Below are 15,313 nucleotides of genomic sequence, written 5' to 3'. Positions count from 1 at the left end.
GCAATAAACATTGGAATGCAGATGACTGGTTATGGAATGTTTCTTACCTCTTCTGGGTATATGCCCAGTCGAAGGATTGCTGGGTCATCAGATAATTCAATTTCCATTTGCTTTAAATATCCCCATATGGCTTTTCATGTAGGCTGTACGTATCTACATGACCACCAGCAGTGGAGGAAAGTACCTATCTTATCACATCCCCTCCAACATTTGTTGCTGTGTGACTTTCTGATTTGGGTTATCCGATAGAGTCATATTTTAGATAATGAGAACAAAACACCCTTCATTGAAGAGAAAATGACTGGGTGCTGAATATACTTTGGACAGATTATCCATTAAAAGAATGATCCTGCTGGTGAAGTATTTTGCAAGAGAAATGTCAGCATCCTTCTAGACCCAAATGAAGAATCTCTGCTAGGTGGAACATGGAGGGATTCTGTGAAACCAAAGAACTGGACAAGCATATGAGTAGTGGTAAATTTTTGATGTGAAATTTAAGCTGATGGAGTCAAATAGCTCTATCTTGTAAATGTGAGGGGGGAAAAATCCTAAAAGAATAAGAAAAGAGAATGTGGGTAGAATTTTGTTATGATAATGTGAAGCTGCAATGGAAATAAAAGGTGAGTTTTGAATGCATGGGACAATTCAACTTTCCTGATTTCTTTTTCAGATTTGGAATTAACTGGGCACGGAAAATGTGAAATCACAAATCTCTTCAGCAGACTTGAGTTCATAAAAGTGGATTCATATTACAAACCTGGACTTCCTTTCTTTGGGGAGGTAAAATCTCTTTTCAACATAAACATAATTTAAGGGGTGAGATTAGAAAGAAAATGAATTTTCAAAAATTTCTAAAATCAAATTTTATTCCAAAATAAATACTTAGTTGGAATAAGAAATCACAGCCCAAATTTGAGAAGAAAATAGCCACAAAATCCAGGGGGGAACCCCCTTTTAAAAAACGTTCTATTGTGCATTGGGTGAAGGTTTACAGAGTAACTCTGGTTTACATTCAGTAATTCATACATATCTTATTTCATGTCATTGACTGTAATCCCCATAATCTGGCAATGCTTGTCCTTTTCCATATATTTCCTGTTTTCATTTCTCCTTCTTTCCTAGTCCCCCTGAACTTGGTCCTTGGGTAAATGTTGCCCTTTTGATTTTGCAGAGTTGTTATTATAATGTGTGAGTGCATCCCTAGTGCCTAGGGATATTGAAACGCAAAGGAATATTACTGAATGTTAAGGAATAACGATGCATCTGCAAAACACTTTGCAATATGGATCAACCTGGAGAGCATTTGCCAAGTGAAATAAATAGATAGAAAATGGATAAAGATTGTATAAGTATTATTATAAAATGTCAAGGAAATATGTTCACAGTAAAGGAAACATTCTTTGATGCCTACCAGGGTAGAAAGACAAGGAAAAGTAAATTGCTTACTAGACAATAGATCATGCTTTTAATAATTAACTTCCTAAAACATCTCTTTAATATTTTTCTATATAGTTTGGCTGCAACTCTTTGGTTACCTTTTTATAGACAACTATTTCATATTATAATTTTACATCGAAAGAATAAAATGATGGTTCAAATTATTTTTATTTTAATAATTTAGAAAGTTTCCTTCCAAATTAAAAGTTCAATTTGGTAAAGCAACTTTGGTAAGGTTTTAAAAATTAGGAAAGCAGCCATTTTATTTTATATAAGACATGTAAGATTTCTAGGTATTTTTAATTTTATTTTGTGATATCTAATCTTTGAATTGACCATTGCCACTGAATTGACTCATTTCAATGTCGTGTTTGTCTGTTTTTTAAATCTAGGTTTATTTTTTATTAAACAGAGAGATATTTACAACTGTTTGGCATATCCCCTTTTTCTGAGAGGTTTCAACACCCGAGAAGGCATGGGAAAACCCTTTGGAGCTTCACACAGGAAAGGTGTGATTAACAGTGGGCTCTCAGATGCCTGTGGTTAACGGCAGTCATCATCCTAACTGATCTATAGCCCAACACCTTTTCCCTTAGGATTTCTTTTCTAAAGACTTGCTGTTTTCTTGGAAAATGAACCCCTGTACAGAATCCTAACTTTGAAGTGTTTTCTAGTATAATGAACTATTTTCAAAATGGGTGCACAGGTCAACAACATTTGTATCACCTTGATAAAACAAAAATAAACAAGCCAATCACTGCCTTTGAGTTGATTCTGGCTCATGGCTAACTTGGAAGAGAGGGTAGAACTGCTCCACAAGGTTTTCAAGACAATAACTCTTCCCAGGAGCAGACAATCCCATCGTTCTCCCACAGAGTGGCCGGTGGACTCAAACCACTGAACTTATAGTCAGCAGTCTAACTGTTAATCCACTACACCAGTTCCATTCCCCTTCATAGAAAAAGATATATGTGGGCATTTTCCAGACTTCATACTCATCTCGACCCCACAGGGCAGAATAGAACCTCCCCGGTGGACTTTGAAGGCTATGACTCTTTACAAGAGTAGAAAGACACGGCATGTTTTTAATGTTATATGTTCTTCATTGCTTGTACTATGTCATATCATGTCAGCAAGAAATTGATAAATATGCAAATACATATGGGTAAGAGAATTTCCCACTGAGAGAAAAGCATGAGAAAACTGGAGGTTTGAAAGATGAGTAGGAATTGGCCAGAAATTTAAGCTGGACTAAGAATAAGGCTGCAAGAGAAAAGATTGCAATGAGTATGAAAAATATACATTGTGTTTTGAACAAGGATGTCATCAGTGGATTCTTTGGAAAGCAGTAGGATTAAAATATATTGAACAAATAAAAGAGATATCATTTGGCAACATAGACTATTAACAGAGATGAAAGGACCACCATGTACTGGACAGAGACCACAAGCGAAGCAGATTCAGGAATGTAGTATCATGAGCCCATATTTGCCTTGAGCTTTTCAAATTAAAATGTCAACTGGGAAAAATGGTCATTTAAAGCCCAGAAACTCTGTCTTATTGCCCAAGTCTTGGCTCTTCAGTAAGTAACAGGAAGTGACAGAATGGAATGTGCTATTGCTATAGGACGTTGGGAACGAGCTATCACTTTTGTATTCCTAGGTTCTTCTTGTGGATGAGAAGGGTCAAGCAATCCCCAATAAAACCCTAACTGCCCATGTGAATGATGCATACCAATTCAAGCAATTCAAGTACACTACAAATGAACATGGTTCAGTGAGGATATCCATCGATACCACCAACTTCAAGTCTTCTTATCTTACAGTTGTAGTAAGTAGTAAAGGGCATTGTGAATAGAAAAAGACAGGTCATTGGAGCCACAGGATTTAAAGAAATATAGGAATCATTTCATCTATAAAAATAAAGAGACGAATGATAAAAAGTAAAATAGGAGTTAGGAATTTGGAGACCTCTTTTATTTTTTAAAAATGCAACATTCTCCACGAGAAAATTTAATTTGGATAACTCTGTTTATGAAATGCACTACTTTCAGGAGGCATTAAATGAATCATCTTAACACTCTCCTGAAAAAAAAATGCCAACATAACTTAAGACGTAGTAGATTTTGTTTGATTTCTTTGGTATAATTCTGTTTTTGTTATATTTTGACTATTCAAATGATCTTGTGCAACGGACAGCCATCAGGGTTGTTAAGACAAAGTTAATGATCTTGATGTAGGTGAATAATATCAGGATGGCACAAACTTACATGACTTTAAGGAAAAGCTACTTATAGATTATTGTATTTGAGAAAGTGACCTTGTTTCATGATTCCTAGATATAAAATAAAGCATATTTAATGAATACATGTTATATTTTAATCGCAATAGCCTACTTAAGTCTTTTCCCCCCTTCTACTAGGTCACTTACAAACCAGCTCGTTCTTGTCATGATATGATGTGGCTTCAAGAATTGCATTCACAAGTGCATCACAATGCAAAGCGTCTTTTCTCCCCAAGCAGCAGTTACATCCACCTCGAGCCTTTTGGTGGTGTTTTGACCTGTGGACAAATGCACAAGGTTAACATGCACTATATCCTGAATGAAGAGATGCCGGAGAAACAGACAGAGTTAATTTTCTATTCTTTGGTAAGAAGTAATGCTACTCTAGCTCTTTCTAATTAAGTATCCTCTGAAAATGTAGAGTTCCTACAGAAGCAGTGCCCCTTTATAAGAGATCATAGCCATATTGATTTTTGTGTGTTTGTGCTTAAAGAGAAGTTATTTCATAGCAAGAATAGTTATGCCTTGCTATCCTATTTGTAGTCTCATAGCCAGTGACATTCCCAGGGTTTCTTGTTTCACTTTGCTTTTTCTGAGTTCCAATGGTTAAGTTTTGAGTTGGATAGGAGAGAGTCTAAAACAACAACTTGATTTATGAAAGAGAATTTTTTTCCTTAGAATTCTGTAGGTAAATATTCAGAAGATAAAAACCAATAATTAATTTAAAAGGAAATTAGATTATAGAAGCAACCCTCTGGGAAATATTCTTCCAACTCTGACATTAATTGGTACAATGAAAATCAAAACAGTATGACAATTTATACCCTATAAAACAAAACAAAGCCCTGTTACCATGAGTCAATTCCAATTCATAGAGACCCTATAGGACAGGGTGTAACTCCCCCCATAGTATTTTCAAAGCTATGGTTTTTAATGGAAGCAGATTGCCACATTTTTTCCCCAGGGAGCAGCTGGGGGGTCCAAATCCCTGCCAAACTTTCAGTTAACAAATAAACCTTTAACCATTGCTTCACCAGCACTCCTTTCATACCTGAAAATTTTCTAAATAATGTACACAACTCATGACTGGTGTGTAATTACCTTTCTCCCAAGGTACATGGACAGCCATATCCTACACTGGCACATAGAAAATGGTGATCGTGATAGGATTCGCATCAGAATCTAACTTCAAGGGCATAAAGCCGTCAAGATCACCCCAAGACTGATACGTGTGAAGTGAAAGTTAAATATACCTCCATTTTCCAACTTTTATTTTGACCTTTAAACAACTCCAGATTTTATAGACAGATGTATCTTAATTAGATTGGATACAATTTATAGAGGTAAATTAAACAAAGCAGTGAGTCTCAGTTCAAATGACCCCTTATAAGGGGTTTATAAACCCCTTATAAATATTGTTGTTTATAAACAACAATATTGTCTGCTTATAGCCAAAAAGACAAATTTGGCATTAAAGTACTAGGATTAGTTTGTTATTTAAGATATATACATAAAAAATTAAAGAGAAAACAAAACAAACAAAGATTTTTATCTATGAACACACAGAACAGTAAAAATTTCCTGGAGATTCTTAAGCCATTAAGGAAAGGGTTTGAGATGGGAATAACAGGTCATTTAATCTTGTTTCCTAATTCAAGACAATTGCTTTCCCATTTTTTCTCAATTTACACTTTTTTGGAGGAACTATTATCAAATTATAAATCTATTTTAGCCTTTCAAACTTTATCTCCTAGAAAGTTTTCTAGAGAGGAAAAACACACATAATTTTATTAGGGCACTGAAATTCATGTGGAGTTAGGTGTTTCGCAAACTCTTCTCAGAATTACATCGCAAGGAATCATTGTTGCCTTGGTGCATTTTTCAGAGAAGTATCAACTACCCCCCTTCCCCTCCACTGAGGGACCGCCTGACCTTTCAAGCACAAGTGAATTCAGGCTGTACCCCAACCCCACACCACTTTGTGACACTGAAATGTTCAATGTTCTGAGAACCTCCAGAGAATCAAATGTCTTCCTAGAAAATGCTAGGAATCACTCTTTTAGGGGATGCTGCCTCACAACCTTTTTATGAAGATTGAATATTTAAAGTTATTTTAGGGTTTCAAATCACTCTGAATGGGGGGGATTAAAACGTGAAATACAGAACATTAGTATTAATTACTTGCATGTGCTTATGGGCATACTTGGAAGGTGTCGTGCATGTCTGTGGAGGGAAGCTGGGATCAAATAAGGAAACCCACCTTCTGAGTAAGGGTGGTGGACAGACAAGTGGGCATCACCACCTGTGGTTGCAATGGCCTTGACTTTCTTGGTCAATAAAGAATGATTAGAATTATTAGATGAAAGGAACGTACTGATTCTCATCATTTTACTCCCTAATTCAAAAGGTAAAAATGCATAGATAACTGAAATGGACAAAGGCCTAATTGATTTCTAATGCTCATTTCTTTATCAACAAAAATAGGCAGACACCAAAATTCTCAAGTTATATTTTTATACTCCTCAGTTTATTCTAAAAACAATCTTGACTTATACATTCAAATGATTTTGAGATTACAGTGACCTCAAGGCACAAATATCCATATTCTCCTATAAATGTAGTAAACACTTCTGAAATAACTCATTGACATATCAATATGTCAGCTTTTTAAAGCATCTCTCCCCCGCTCTAAGTCTATTGATCTATTTGACATTTGGGATAACCCAAAATGCATATACAAAAAGACATGTTTGTCAAATTACAGTAAGACTAAACAGCATGTAGTATCCTTTTGATAAAATTGAATTTTCAGAGGGAAAGTGATTCAAATAGGAGCAACTAAGCTGGCTTCCTAAGGAAATAAACTAGATAAAAATTAAGAAGCATGAAAGGTGTGCAAGATGATTTCCACAATCCTTTACCTGTTCTTTTAACATAAAAGAGTGTGTGTAAATTAGAATACATCTCATCTAGGCTGGGGTGCCCTTGGCTGAGGAATGTCATTCAATGAAAGGCCCTGGGATAAAAAGATGAGAGGTAGTTTGTGGAGAAGTAGAGGATGCTTGTCCTTCATTAACATATTCATGTAACTTATTGGAGAGGTAGAACAGGCTATTTAAAAGTCTCAATTGGCCTGTTGTTGGCCAGAACCTTAAAGTGATGTTTTATTTCGTTATTCATTATCATCGTAATTAAGCAATTCCAAGTGAAAGCAGTCCTTAGATGTTTAACTGCAAGCACCAGATAATGATGCCATTTCAAAAGATGCACAAAATTTTCTATTTTGTTGTTTTACTACTTAGCTTATAATGAGGGTAAGTGGGAAGTTCAACTAACTGAGCAGAGTTAATGTACCCCATAAATCAAATGTTTATTCTTCTGCCAATCACAACTGATCCATCTACAGTCACTTTTCACATAAGAAACAGGAGGGCAACTGAAGAAGCAGCCGTGACTCTGAGCTATGGAACTAATGTGACTGCACCGACTGATGCTGCAGAGCATCGCGGGGAAGGTGCTCGTCACAGTAGGCCTTTAGCAGCAGTGAACGGTGCAGCTTTAGCTGGCCTTCTCCAAACGCCTCGCTACACCTAAGACACTGCTGGTACACAGGCTCAAAGTCAGAGACATTCCCATAATAGGGATCTTCAAGGATAAGTTGTTTGGGGGGATCATAGTTTCCAAGCAGTTCAGGTTTAGCTTTGCAGTTTTTAACTTGATTACCTTTTCTTGTCAGATCTCTCAGATTGCTTTCATCCATACACAGTATAAAATCAAATGTGGCAAAGTCTTCTTTGGTAATCTGCCGAGCAATGTGATTCATGGGGATACCATGCTTCTTCATGCAATTTTGCCCCCCGATAATCAGGAGGGTTTCTTATTTCATATGTGGATGTTACTGCACTGTCTATTCTCCACTTATCTAAAAGGTTTTGATCCGTTACAAGTTTTCTGAACACTGCTTCTGCAATAGGTGACCGACAAATGTTACCCAGGCATACAAACAGAACGGATTTGGGGGCCTGCTCAGCCATCTCTCCCACAGAGATGTGACCATTTTCCAACTTTTAAAAATCAGTTCTTACACCAGCTATTCCTCCCAAAGAATTCTCTACTTCTGTAAGTGGGGTAGATAACCAACGCACACAAAACTCACGGACTGTGTTGTGTTGTAGGGTTGTGTTTCATTAAGGAGCAGAGCACAACTCAGAGCCAAGATGAGGAAGCATGTTGTCAAAGTCTCTCTTCTTCAGTGTGACCCACTCTTTAAGCTCCTCCCAACCATGTAGGGCTCTTCTTAGTTCCTACAGACGGGCTCCTCTCAACCACTCCGGATATACAGTACTCCTTCTGGCTCCCCTATTTGTCACCCTTGCCTCTCTCAATGAGCCCCTTCTATGCCTCTCAGTGCTACAGCCCTTTACCTATTTCATAGCTCTCCAAAGGAGATGCTTTGTCTTCTCTCTCCCTTTGCTTCTTCTGTGTGTGTGTGTGTGCATACCTATTTTATATGTTCAAACAGCTCTGGATACACTAGCCAAAACCAAGGCTCCAGGAATGGACAGTATACCCATTGAAATGTTTCAGAAAACTGAAGAAGCACTAGAGACACTCATTTAGCTCTGCCAGGAAATTTGGAAGACAGCTACTTGGCCAACTGACTGGAAAAATCCATATTTGTTCCCATTCCAAAGAAAGGTGGCCCAACAAAATGCTCAAACTATAGAGTGATAACATTGATATCACACACAAGTAAAATTTTGCTTAAGATCGTCCAACAACAGTTGCAGAAACACATTGTCGGGGAACTATCAGAAGTTCAGGCTGGATTCAGAAGAGGACACAGGACAAGGGATATCGTTGCTGATGTCAGAGGGCTCTTGGCTCAAAGCAGAGAATGCCAGAAGATGTTTCTGTTTCATGGACTGTGCAGAGGCATTTGACTGTATGAACCATACTACACGGTGGATAATCTTGAGATGAATGGGAATTCCGAACACTTCTTTGTGTTTCTTCAGGACTAGGACGTGGATCAAGGGGCAGTTGTGCAAACAGAACAAGGGAATATTGCATGGTTTAAAATCAGGAAAGGTGTGCATCATGCTTGAATCCTCTTACCATACTTGTTCAATCTATATGCTGAGCACAGCATCAGAGAATCTGGATTATAGGAAGAAAAGGGAGGCATCAGGATGGGAGGAAGGCTTATTAATAACCTGCGGAACGAAAATGACACAAACGTGCTTGCTGAAAGTGAGGAGGAACTGAAGCACTTGCTGATGAAGATCAAGGATTATAGCCTTTGGTATGGATTACAACTCAATGTAAGGAAGATCACAATCCTCACAACTGGACCAATAAGTAACATCATGATTAATAGAAAAAAGGTTGAAGTTGTCAAGGATTTTGTCTTGCTCATATCCACACAATCAATGCTCATAGAGGCAACAGTCAAGCGATCAAAAGCCATATTGCATTCGGTAAATTTGCTGCACAAGACATCTTTAGACTATTGAAAGCAAGGATGTTACTTTGAGGACTAAGGTGTGCCTGATCCAAGTATTCTCCATGGCCTCATGTGCATGTGAAAGTTGGACACTGAATAAGGACGACCGTAAAGAATTGATGCCTTTGAATTGAGGTGCTGGAGAAGGCTATTGAAAGTACCATGGACTGCTAAAAGGACAAACCGGTCTATATTGGAGGAAGTAAGGTCAGAGTGCTCCTCAGAGGCAAAACTTCGTCTCACATACTTTGGACATATTGTCAGGAGAGACCAGTACCTGAAGAAGCACATCGTATTTGGGAAAATGTCGGGGCAATGAAAGAAAAGGAAAGCCCTTGGAGAGATGGATTGACACATTGCTGCAACAGTGGGCTCAAGCACAGGAACAACTGTGAGGTTCGCAGAGGACCACGCAGTGTTTTGTTCTTGGGTCACTATGGGTCAGAACTGACTCGATGGCACCTAACAACATCTTGGATGTCATCTACAGAAAAAGATTTTTAAAATAAACTAAATAACCAAAAAAACCTATAAGAAAACAAAGTAAAACACAAACATTTGGATCAAAAAGAAAGCAGAAAATATTAAAAGCTAGAATCAATTCAAATGGATCATAGGGGACAGCAAATGACAGAATGCTAACTTTTAACCTCACTGCATCTGCAACAATCAATTTGCCCATGCAGTTTGCATGAGGGCCAGACTATTCCCATCCCTGATCCACGGTCAGAGAGGATGCACCAGGGGCTTCATACACATGTATTTCCCCTTCACTCCCACCCCCACCCCCCCACCCCCCCGCAACTGCTTTAAACTGAGTCCAAAGGCAGATCAAATGATAGGATTTTGACCTAACTATGTCTGGCATAGTCAACTTTACAATGCTCTTGGCCTGCTTCACATCCTTCAACTATGATTGGAGAGGATTCAGCAGAGGTTTAATACGCGGATCCTGCAAATAAATGTTGGTTTTCCACTGACATCCGAAACCTTCTGCAAACCGAGTGTTCACAATGAAGCTCGGATCCCCCTCAGTTGTGTCCTTAGATTAGCAGTCTGCTTCTTCTCACACCAGGGAGTTTCGCCTGGAGTCCAATGCTTACCGGTGAGTTTGAGGGCAAGCCCAGTTCACTTCGTGGAGTTTCCTCAATGTCTCTCTGGTGTGGCCTTTGAAGGATGTTGTGTGCCTCAAAAGGACAGAGTCTAAAGTCCCAGGAGTCTATAGCACATGGACTGGGTCACCAAGGGCTACAGAGAAGCGAGGTCAAAAGTGTCCACTTAGAAACCTAGTACCAGATATATGCTCCCCTTGGGTCCTACCTAAGTATTGTTACGTGTTTTTGTGGGTTTTTTTCCCCATCAGGAGGTTGTTCCTCCCCATTTTCCTACCAACAAAAATGTAATTGCCTTCTCTGTGACATACTGCCCCACCCCCACCCCACACACACCCTTGACTTAAATTCCAGTAAGTTTTCTTTATCTGGTGGGAGTGTTGGTTGGATGGGTCACACAATTTTGTATAGCAGCAACCGAATAATCTTCTCCCTCTCCCCACATCTTGAAAAGCTGACCCTCACCAAGGTGAGGTCTCCTCTCTCAAAGTGGTTTCTAAGATGTACCTTTAAAGTGGGTGATATATGTCTCATGGACGCTAGGCAGACTCTGTACCTCAATGTCCTGGGAGCAGTCACCTGCCTGCATCTTGGTGTTTATCTTACAGTAGTGGACTCAATAGTTGTCCTTCTGTGATTGACTAACTTCACTTGCTGAATTTTGCTCTACTGATTTCCAGGCCCCTCCTTGTCATGAGATGTTTCTTTTTTTTTTTTTTTTTTAAGAGATGCAGTGTGTGTATGGACCAGGGTTTCTTTATCCATTCTTCCACTGATGGGCACTTAGTCTGTTTCCAGCTTCTTGCTATTGCAAACTGTGCTGCAAGGAACATAGGAGAGCACATGTCTATTTACATTCTGCCTCTTCTTTCTTTGGGGTATATGGCCAGCAGAAGTATTGCTGGGTCGTATGCTATTTCTATTTCAGTTGTGTTAAGAATTGTCAGATCACTTTCCACAACGGTTAACATATTTATTATTTTAAGGACAAAAATATACATAGAGAAATATATTAAATATGTGATGAAAATAACTTCCCATTTGGAACTGGGATTGTTATTTGTGTATTTTAAATGTATCAGCAAATATACATTAGAAGAATAATAAATGCATATCTCTTTATCTCCAGATCAAAGCAAAAGGAATCATCGTTCAGGCAGCAACTGCTTCAGTGCCCGTTGGACAAGGAAACAGTAAGCATTTTCAAGATCCCTGTATTGCTCTCATATCCTCCAATGTTGGATAATTTAGCATGGTAGGGCAAGTTGTGTTTTTTTAATGCCTGTCTACCCAATTGTTCAGCTATCTTATTTGGAATTAGATAATCTGACCATCATTTTTGCATACAACAATTTATCAAACCTCCCGGTAGCTTGCCCCGTATCCTTTCCTACATAGTGTATTATCTCCCCCTTCACTCAAGTTAACACCTGGCTACCCTTCCAGGGGTCCTCAAACGTTTTAAACAGGGGGCCAGTTCACTGTCTCTCAGACCTGTTGGAGGGCTGGACTATAGTTTTTAAAAAAACTACGAACAAATTCCTATGCACACTGCACATATCTTATTTTGAAGTATAAAACAAAATGGGGCAAAAACACCTGGCGGCCTGGATAAATGTCCCCTGCTCGGGGAACCTACTGCTTCCCCTTCCCTTCCCTCCTGGCTTCTCCACCCCTGTTAACTGGCAGAGTGTATGTCTGTTGGTATGAAAATGAGAGGGCTTTTCACAAGCAGAGTCACTAAGTTTCTGTCAACCAAAATGCAGCCGCAGATCAAACAGGATGGAATCATGGATTCATTCCAATCTACTTAGTACTTCTTTTTATAACATTTCTATATTTTAATTTCAGTTTTGAAGTGAAAATATACTCAACTTTACAATTAAACAACTTAAAATAAGGAAATTGCTTTTAAATTTTCATGTGTGTGTGTGTGTGAAAGAGAGATTTTTTAAATTTGTGGACAAATCCATTATCTTTTAATTCCATACATCCAGGAACTCTTTTTAAAAATCATTTTATTGGGGACTCTTACAGCTCTTATAACATTCCATACATCAGTTGTATCAAGCATATTTGTATGTATGTTGCCATCATCATTTCCAAAACCTTATCTACTTGAGTCCTTGGTTTAAGCTCCTCTTCCCCCACTTCCCCTACCCTCCCACTCTCATCAATCCTCGATCAATTATATATTATTAATATTGTTTCATATCTTACACTGTCTGTTGTCTCCCTTCACCCTCATTTCTATTACTTATCCCCTTGGGGGAGGGCTATATATCCAACCTTGTGATGGGTTCCCCCTTTCTCCCCCTTCCCCCTCCCCAACCAACCCCCTACCCACATGATCTCACTACTGTTCTTGAGGGGTTTATCTGTGCTGAATTCCATGTGTTGAGAGCTCTTATCTGTACCAATGTGTGTTCTCTGGTCTAGCCAGATTTGTAAGGTAGAACTGGTTCATAGTAGTGGGGTGGAGGAAAGCATTCAGGAACTAGAGGAATGATGTGTGATTCATTGATGCTATACTACACCTTGGTTGAATCATCCCTTCCTTATAACCCTTCTGTGGGGGGGATATCCAATTGTCTACAGAGGGCCTTTGGGTCTCCACTCCAAGCCCCCTCTTTCACATAGATGTTGGTTTTGGATCTTGATAAGGGAACAACAAGAGATCTAAAATTGATGACAAGGAGGGTGTATAATGCCTGGTGGGGTTTAATCAAGTGCAATGTATCTGAGAGGAATTAACCAAATGGGGGGTGAGCATGATAGTGGGATAGGAGGAAGGTGAAAGGAAATAAATAGGAGGGAAATGCTATTTATAGAGGTATAGCTATAGGCATATGTATATGTAAATACATCAATTTATAATGAAAGGGATAGAGACCAATGTACATTCATTTATATGTTAAATATTAAGATAGCAGACAGACTTTGGGCCTCTACTCAAGGCCTCCCTTAACACAAGAACACTTTGTTCTCATAACCTGGAAATCCTTGATACTCACCTTCCCAACATAATCACTGAAGACAAAAAGGGTGTATAAGCAAATGTGGTGAAGAGAGCAGATGGTGCCTGGCTATTGAAAGATATAGCATCTGGGGTCTTAAAGGCTTGAAGGTAAACAAGCAGCCATCTAGCAGGGAAGCACAAAAGCCTAGATAGAAGAAGCACACCAGCCTGTGTGATCATGAGCTGTCTATGGGATCAAGTGTCAGGCATCAAAGATCATCCAAGAATTCCTTGAAGTGTGTGTGTGTGTGTGTGTGTGTGTGTGTTTAAGATATCTCACTGGGCTAAAATATAAATGTCATTAGAACTGAATTATTTTTGGAGTACTACAAGAGAATCTGTTTCTTTGCCTTTTCCAGCTTCTGGAAGCGGCTTCACTATTCCATAGATTTTTGCCCATTTCTCTATCTTCAAAGCCAATATATTTAAATCACTCACACTCACACACTCTCATCCCAATCTCCTCTATTAAAAATCCTTATGATTACAATGGGTTTTTACTGATTACCCAGGGATAATCTTCCATCTCAAGATCCTTAATATAACTATGATTACAAAGTCTCTTTTGCTATATAAGGTAAGAGTTTGGGAAAATAGATGGAGTTATTTTGGGGGGGTCAATATTCAGCCAGTCACAATCCTTTTGTCCCAAAGATTAACACCCATCCAACATGCAGACTGCATTCACTTCAAACCAACATCCCCAGAGCTTCCATTAACCCAAACCCCAAATCTCATCCAAAATTTCATCAGCTCAGTCATCTAAGTTAGATATGGGGGAGGTCCTGAATAGAAATAGTTTTAGTAAAAGGAGTCCCTAGTCTCAAACAATTTTGAAATCCAGCTAGATAAACAGCATACTATTTCAAGGCCTGAGAACAATTCTCTAGTGGGCCATGTCTCTTCCTTTTTCAATATCTTTAGATGCTGTGGGAGATGCGAATCAAAGTTGATTTTAAAAATATGAATATCCAATAGCATAATAAACATTTTAAGCAATTTAGAAATTCATAACTGTGACAGCTGGATTTTGAAAATGCATGACAGCTAAGTTGTGAAACAATTTCCCCAAATATGGATATTTAAAAAAATAATAGCCCTTTAGGTCCTGCTAAATCTCCATAATAGGACTTTTAGAATAAAGTCTTATGAAAAGATGTTTCATTTCCTCAAGATGTGCAGTCACCACATAGATGCACCACTGGAGGTGCTCCCTCCTCTCAGACATTTGGTAAGATTTTATAACCTAAAAAGAGCTCATGGCGAGCAGGGGCACCGCAGCTTTTCAGTGGTTGTGGCATGCTCATGATGCTGGCGAATCTCTCTCACTAATTCCTGTTTTCCAGGAAGAAAAAGAATGTTCGGAAACTGATTGTGGTAGCAGTTGTACAACACTACTTGACATGATTGAACTGTGGAGTGATGTGATATATGTATTAACTCACAATTAATAATAAGTTTTAAAAAAATAAATGTCTTCTTGGTTTTTCAAAATCCATTCCTGCAAATAAAGAACATTACTGCTAAATTTACATTTCATCTTTCATTGATGGGGCTGAAAATTAGACTGATGTTTCTAGAGCAGTTAAGGTTGCTCCTAAAAGCATATCCAAAAACATAAAGCCATTTCCTCAAATATACTTTTTATTTCTCTCACTGCCATTGAGTCCATTTCTAACTCATATTGACCCAATAGGACGAAGAACTGCCCTCTATGGATTTCTGAGAGTGTAAATGTTTCCAGGAGTAGAAAGGTTCATCTACCTCCTGAGAAATGGCTGGTGGTTTCAAACAGCTAACCTCAAAGTTAGCAACCCAGTTTATAAACCACTGCACCACCCGGGCTCCTTCTTATACTTTTATGTTTGCTCACAATAGAGTGTAGATTCTCTATAATTTGAACACTAGAGAGGTGCAGCCCACTGAGGACATTTATCCGGCCCACTGGGTGTTTTT

At 38.6% G+C, this 15,313-nt stretch overlaps 1 protein-coding gene and 1 pseudogene across 1 annotated transcript in view; one reads left to right on the top strand and one right to left on the bottom strand.

Annotated features, from left to right (window-relative positions):
• Positions 1-15,313, top strand: part of LOC101654166 (pregnancy zone protein-like) — a 77,587-nt gene that overhangs the window by 26,851 nt on the left and 35,423 nt on the right. Inside the window, exons 10-13 of the mRNA XM_045290507.1 lie at positions 671-780; positions 3,100-3,267; positions 3,859-4,086; positions 11,468-11,531. Coding sequence (XP_045146442.1) covers positions 671-780; positions 3,100-3,267; positions 3,859-4,086; positions 11,468-11,531 — 570 coding nt within the window. The remainder of the gene's footprint in view (positions 1-670; positions 781-3,099; positions 3,268-3,858; positions 4,087-11,467; positions 11,532-15,313) is intronic.
• On the bottom strand, positions 7,190-7,754 carry LOC123521696 (annotated as a pseudogene).

The sequence above is a fragment of the Echinops telfairi genome, unplaced genomic scaffold (genome assembly GCF_000313985.2).
Source record: "Echinops telfairi isolate 266 unplaced genomic scaffold, ASM31398v2 ScPeMD7_40;HRSCAF=151, whole genome shotgun sequence".
In the NCBI taxonomy this organism is placed as follows: domain Eukaryota; kingdom Metazoa; phylum Chordata; class Mammalia; order Afrosoricida; family Tenrecidae; genus Echinops; species Echinops telfairi.
The sequence above is the reverse complement of the archived record's forward strand: the minus strand, read 5'-3'. Positions and strand labels throughout refer to the sequence as shown.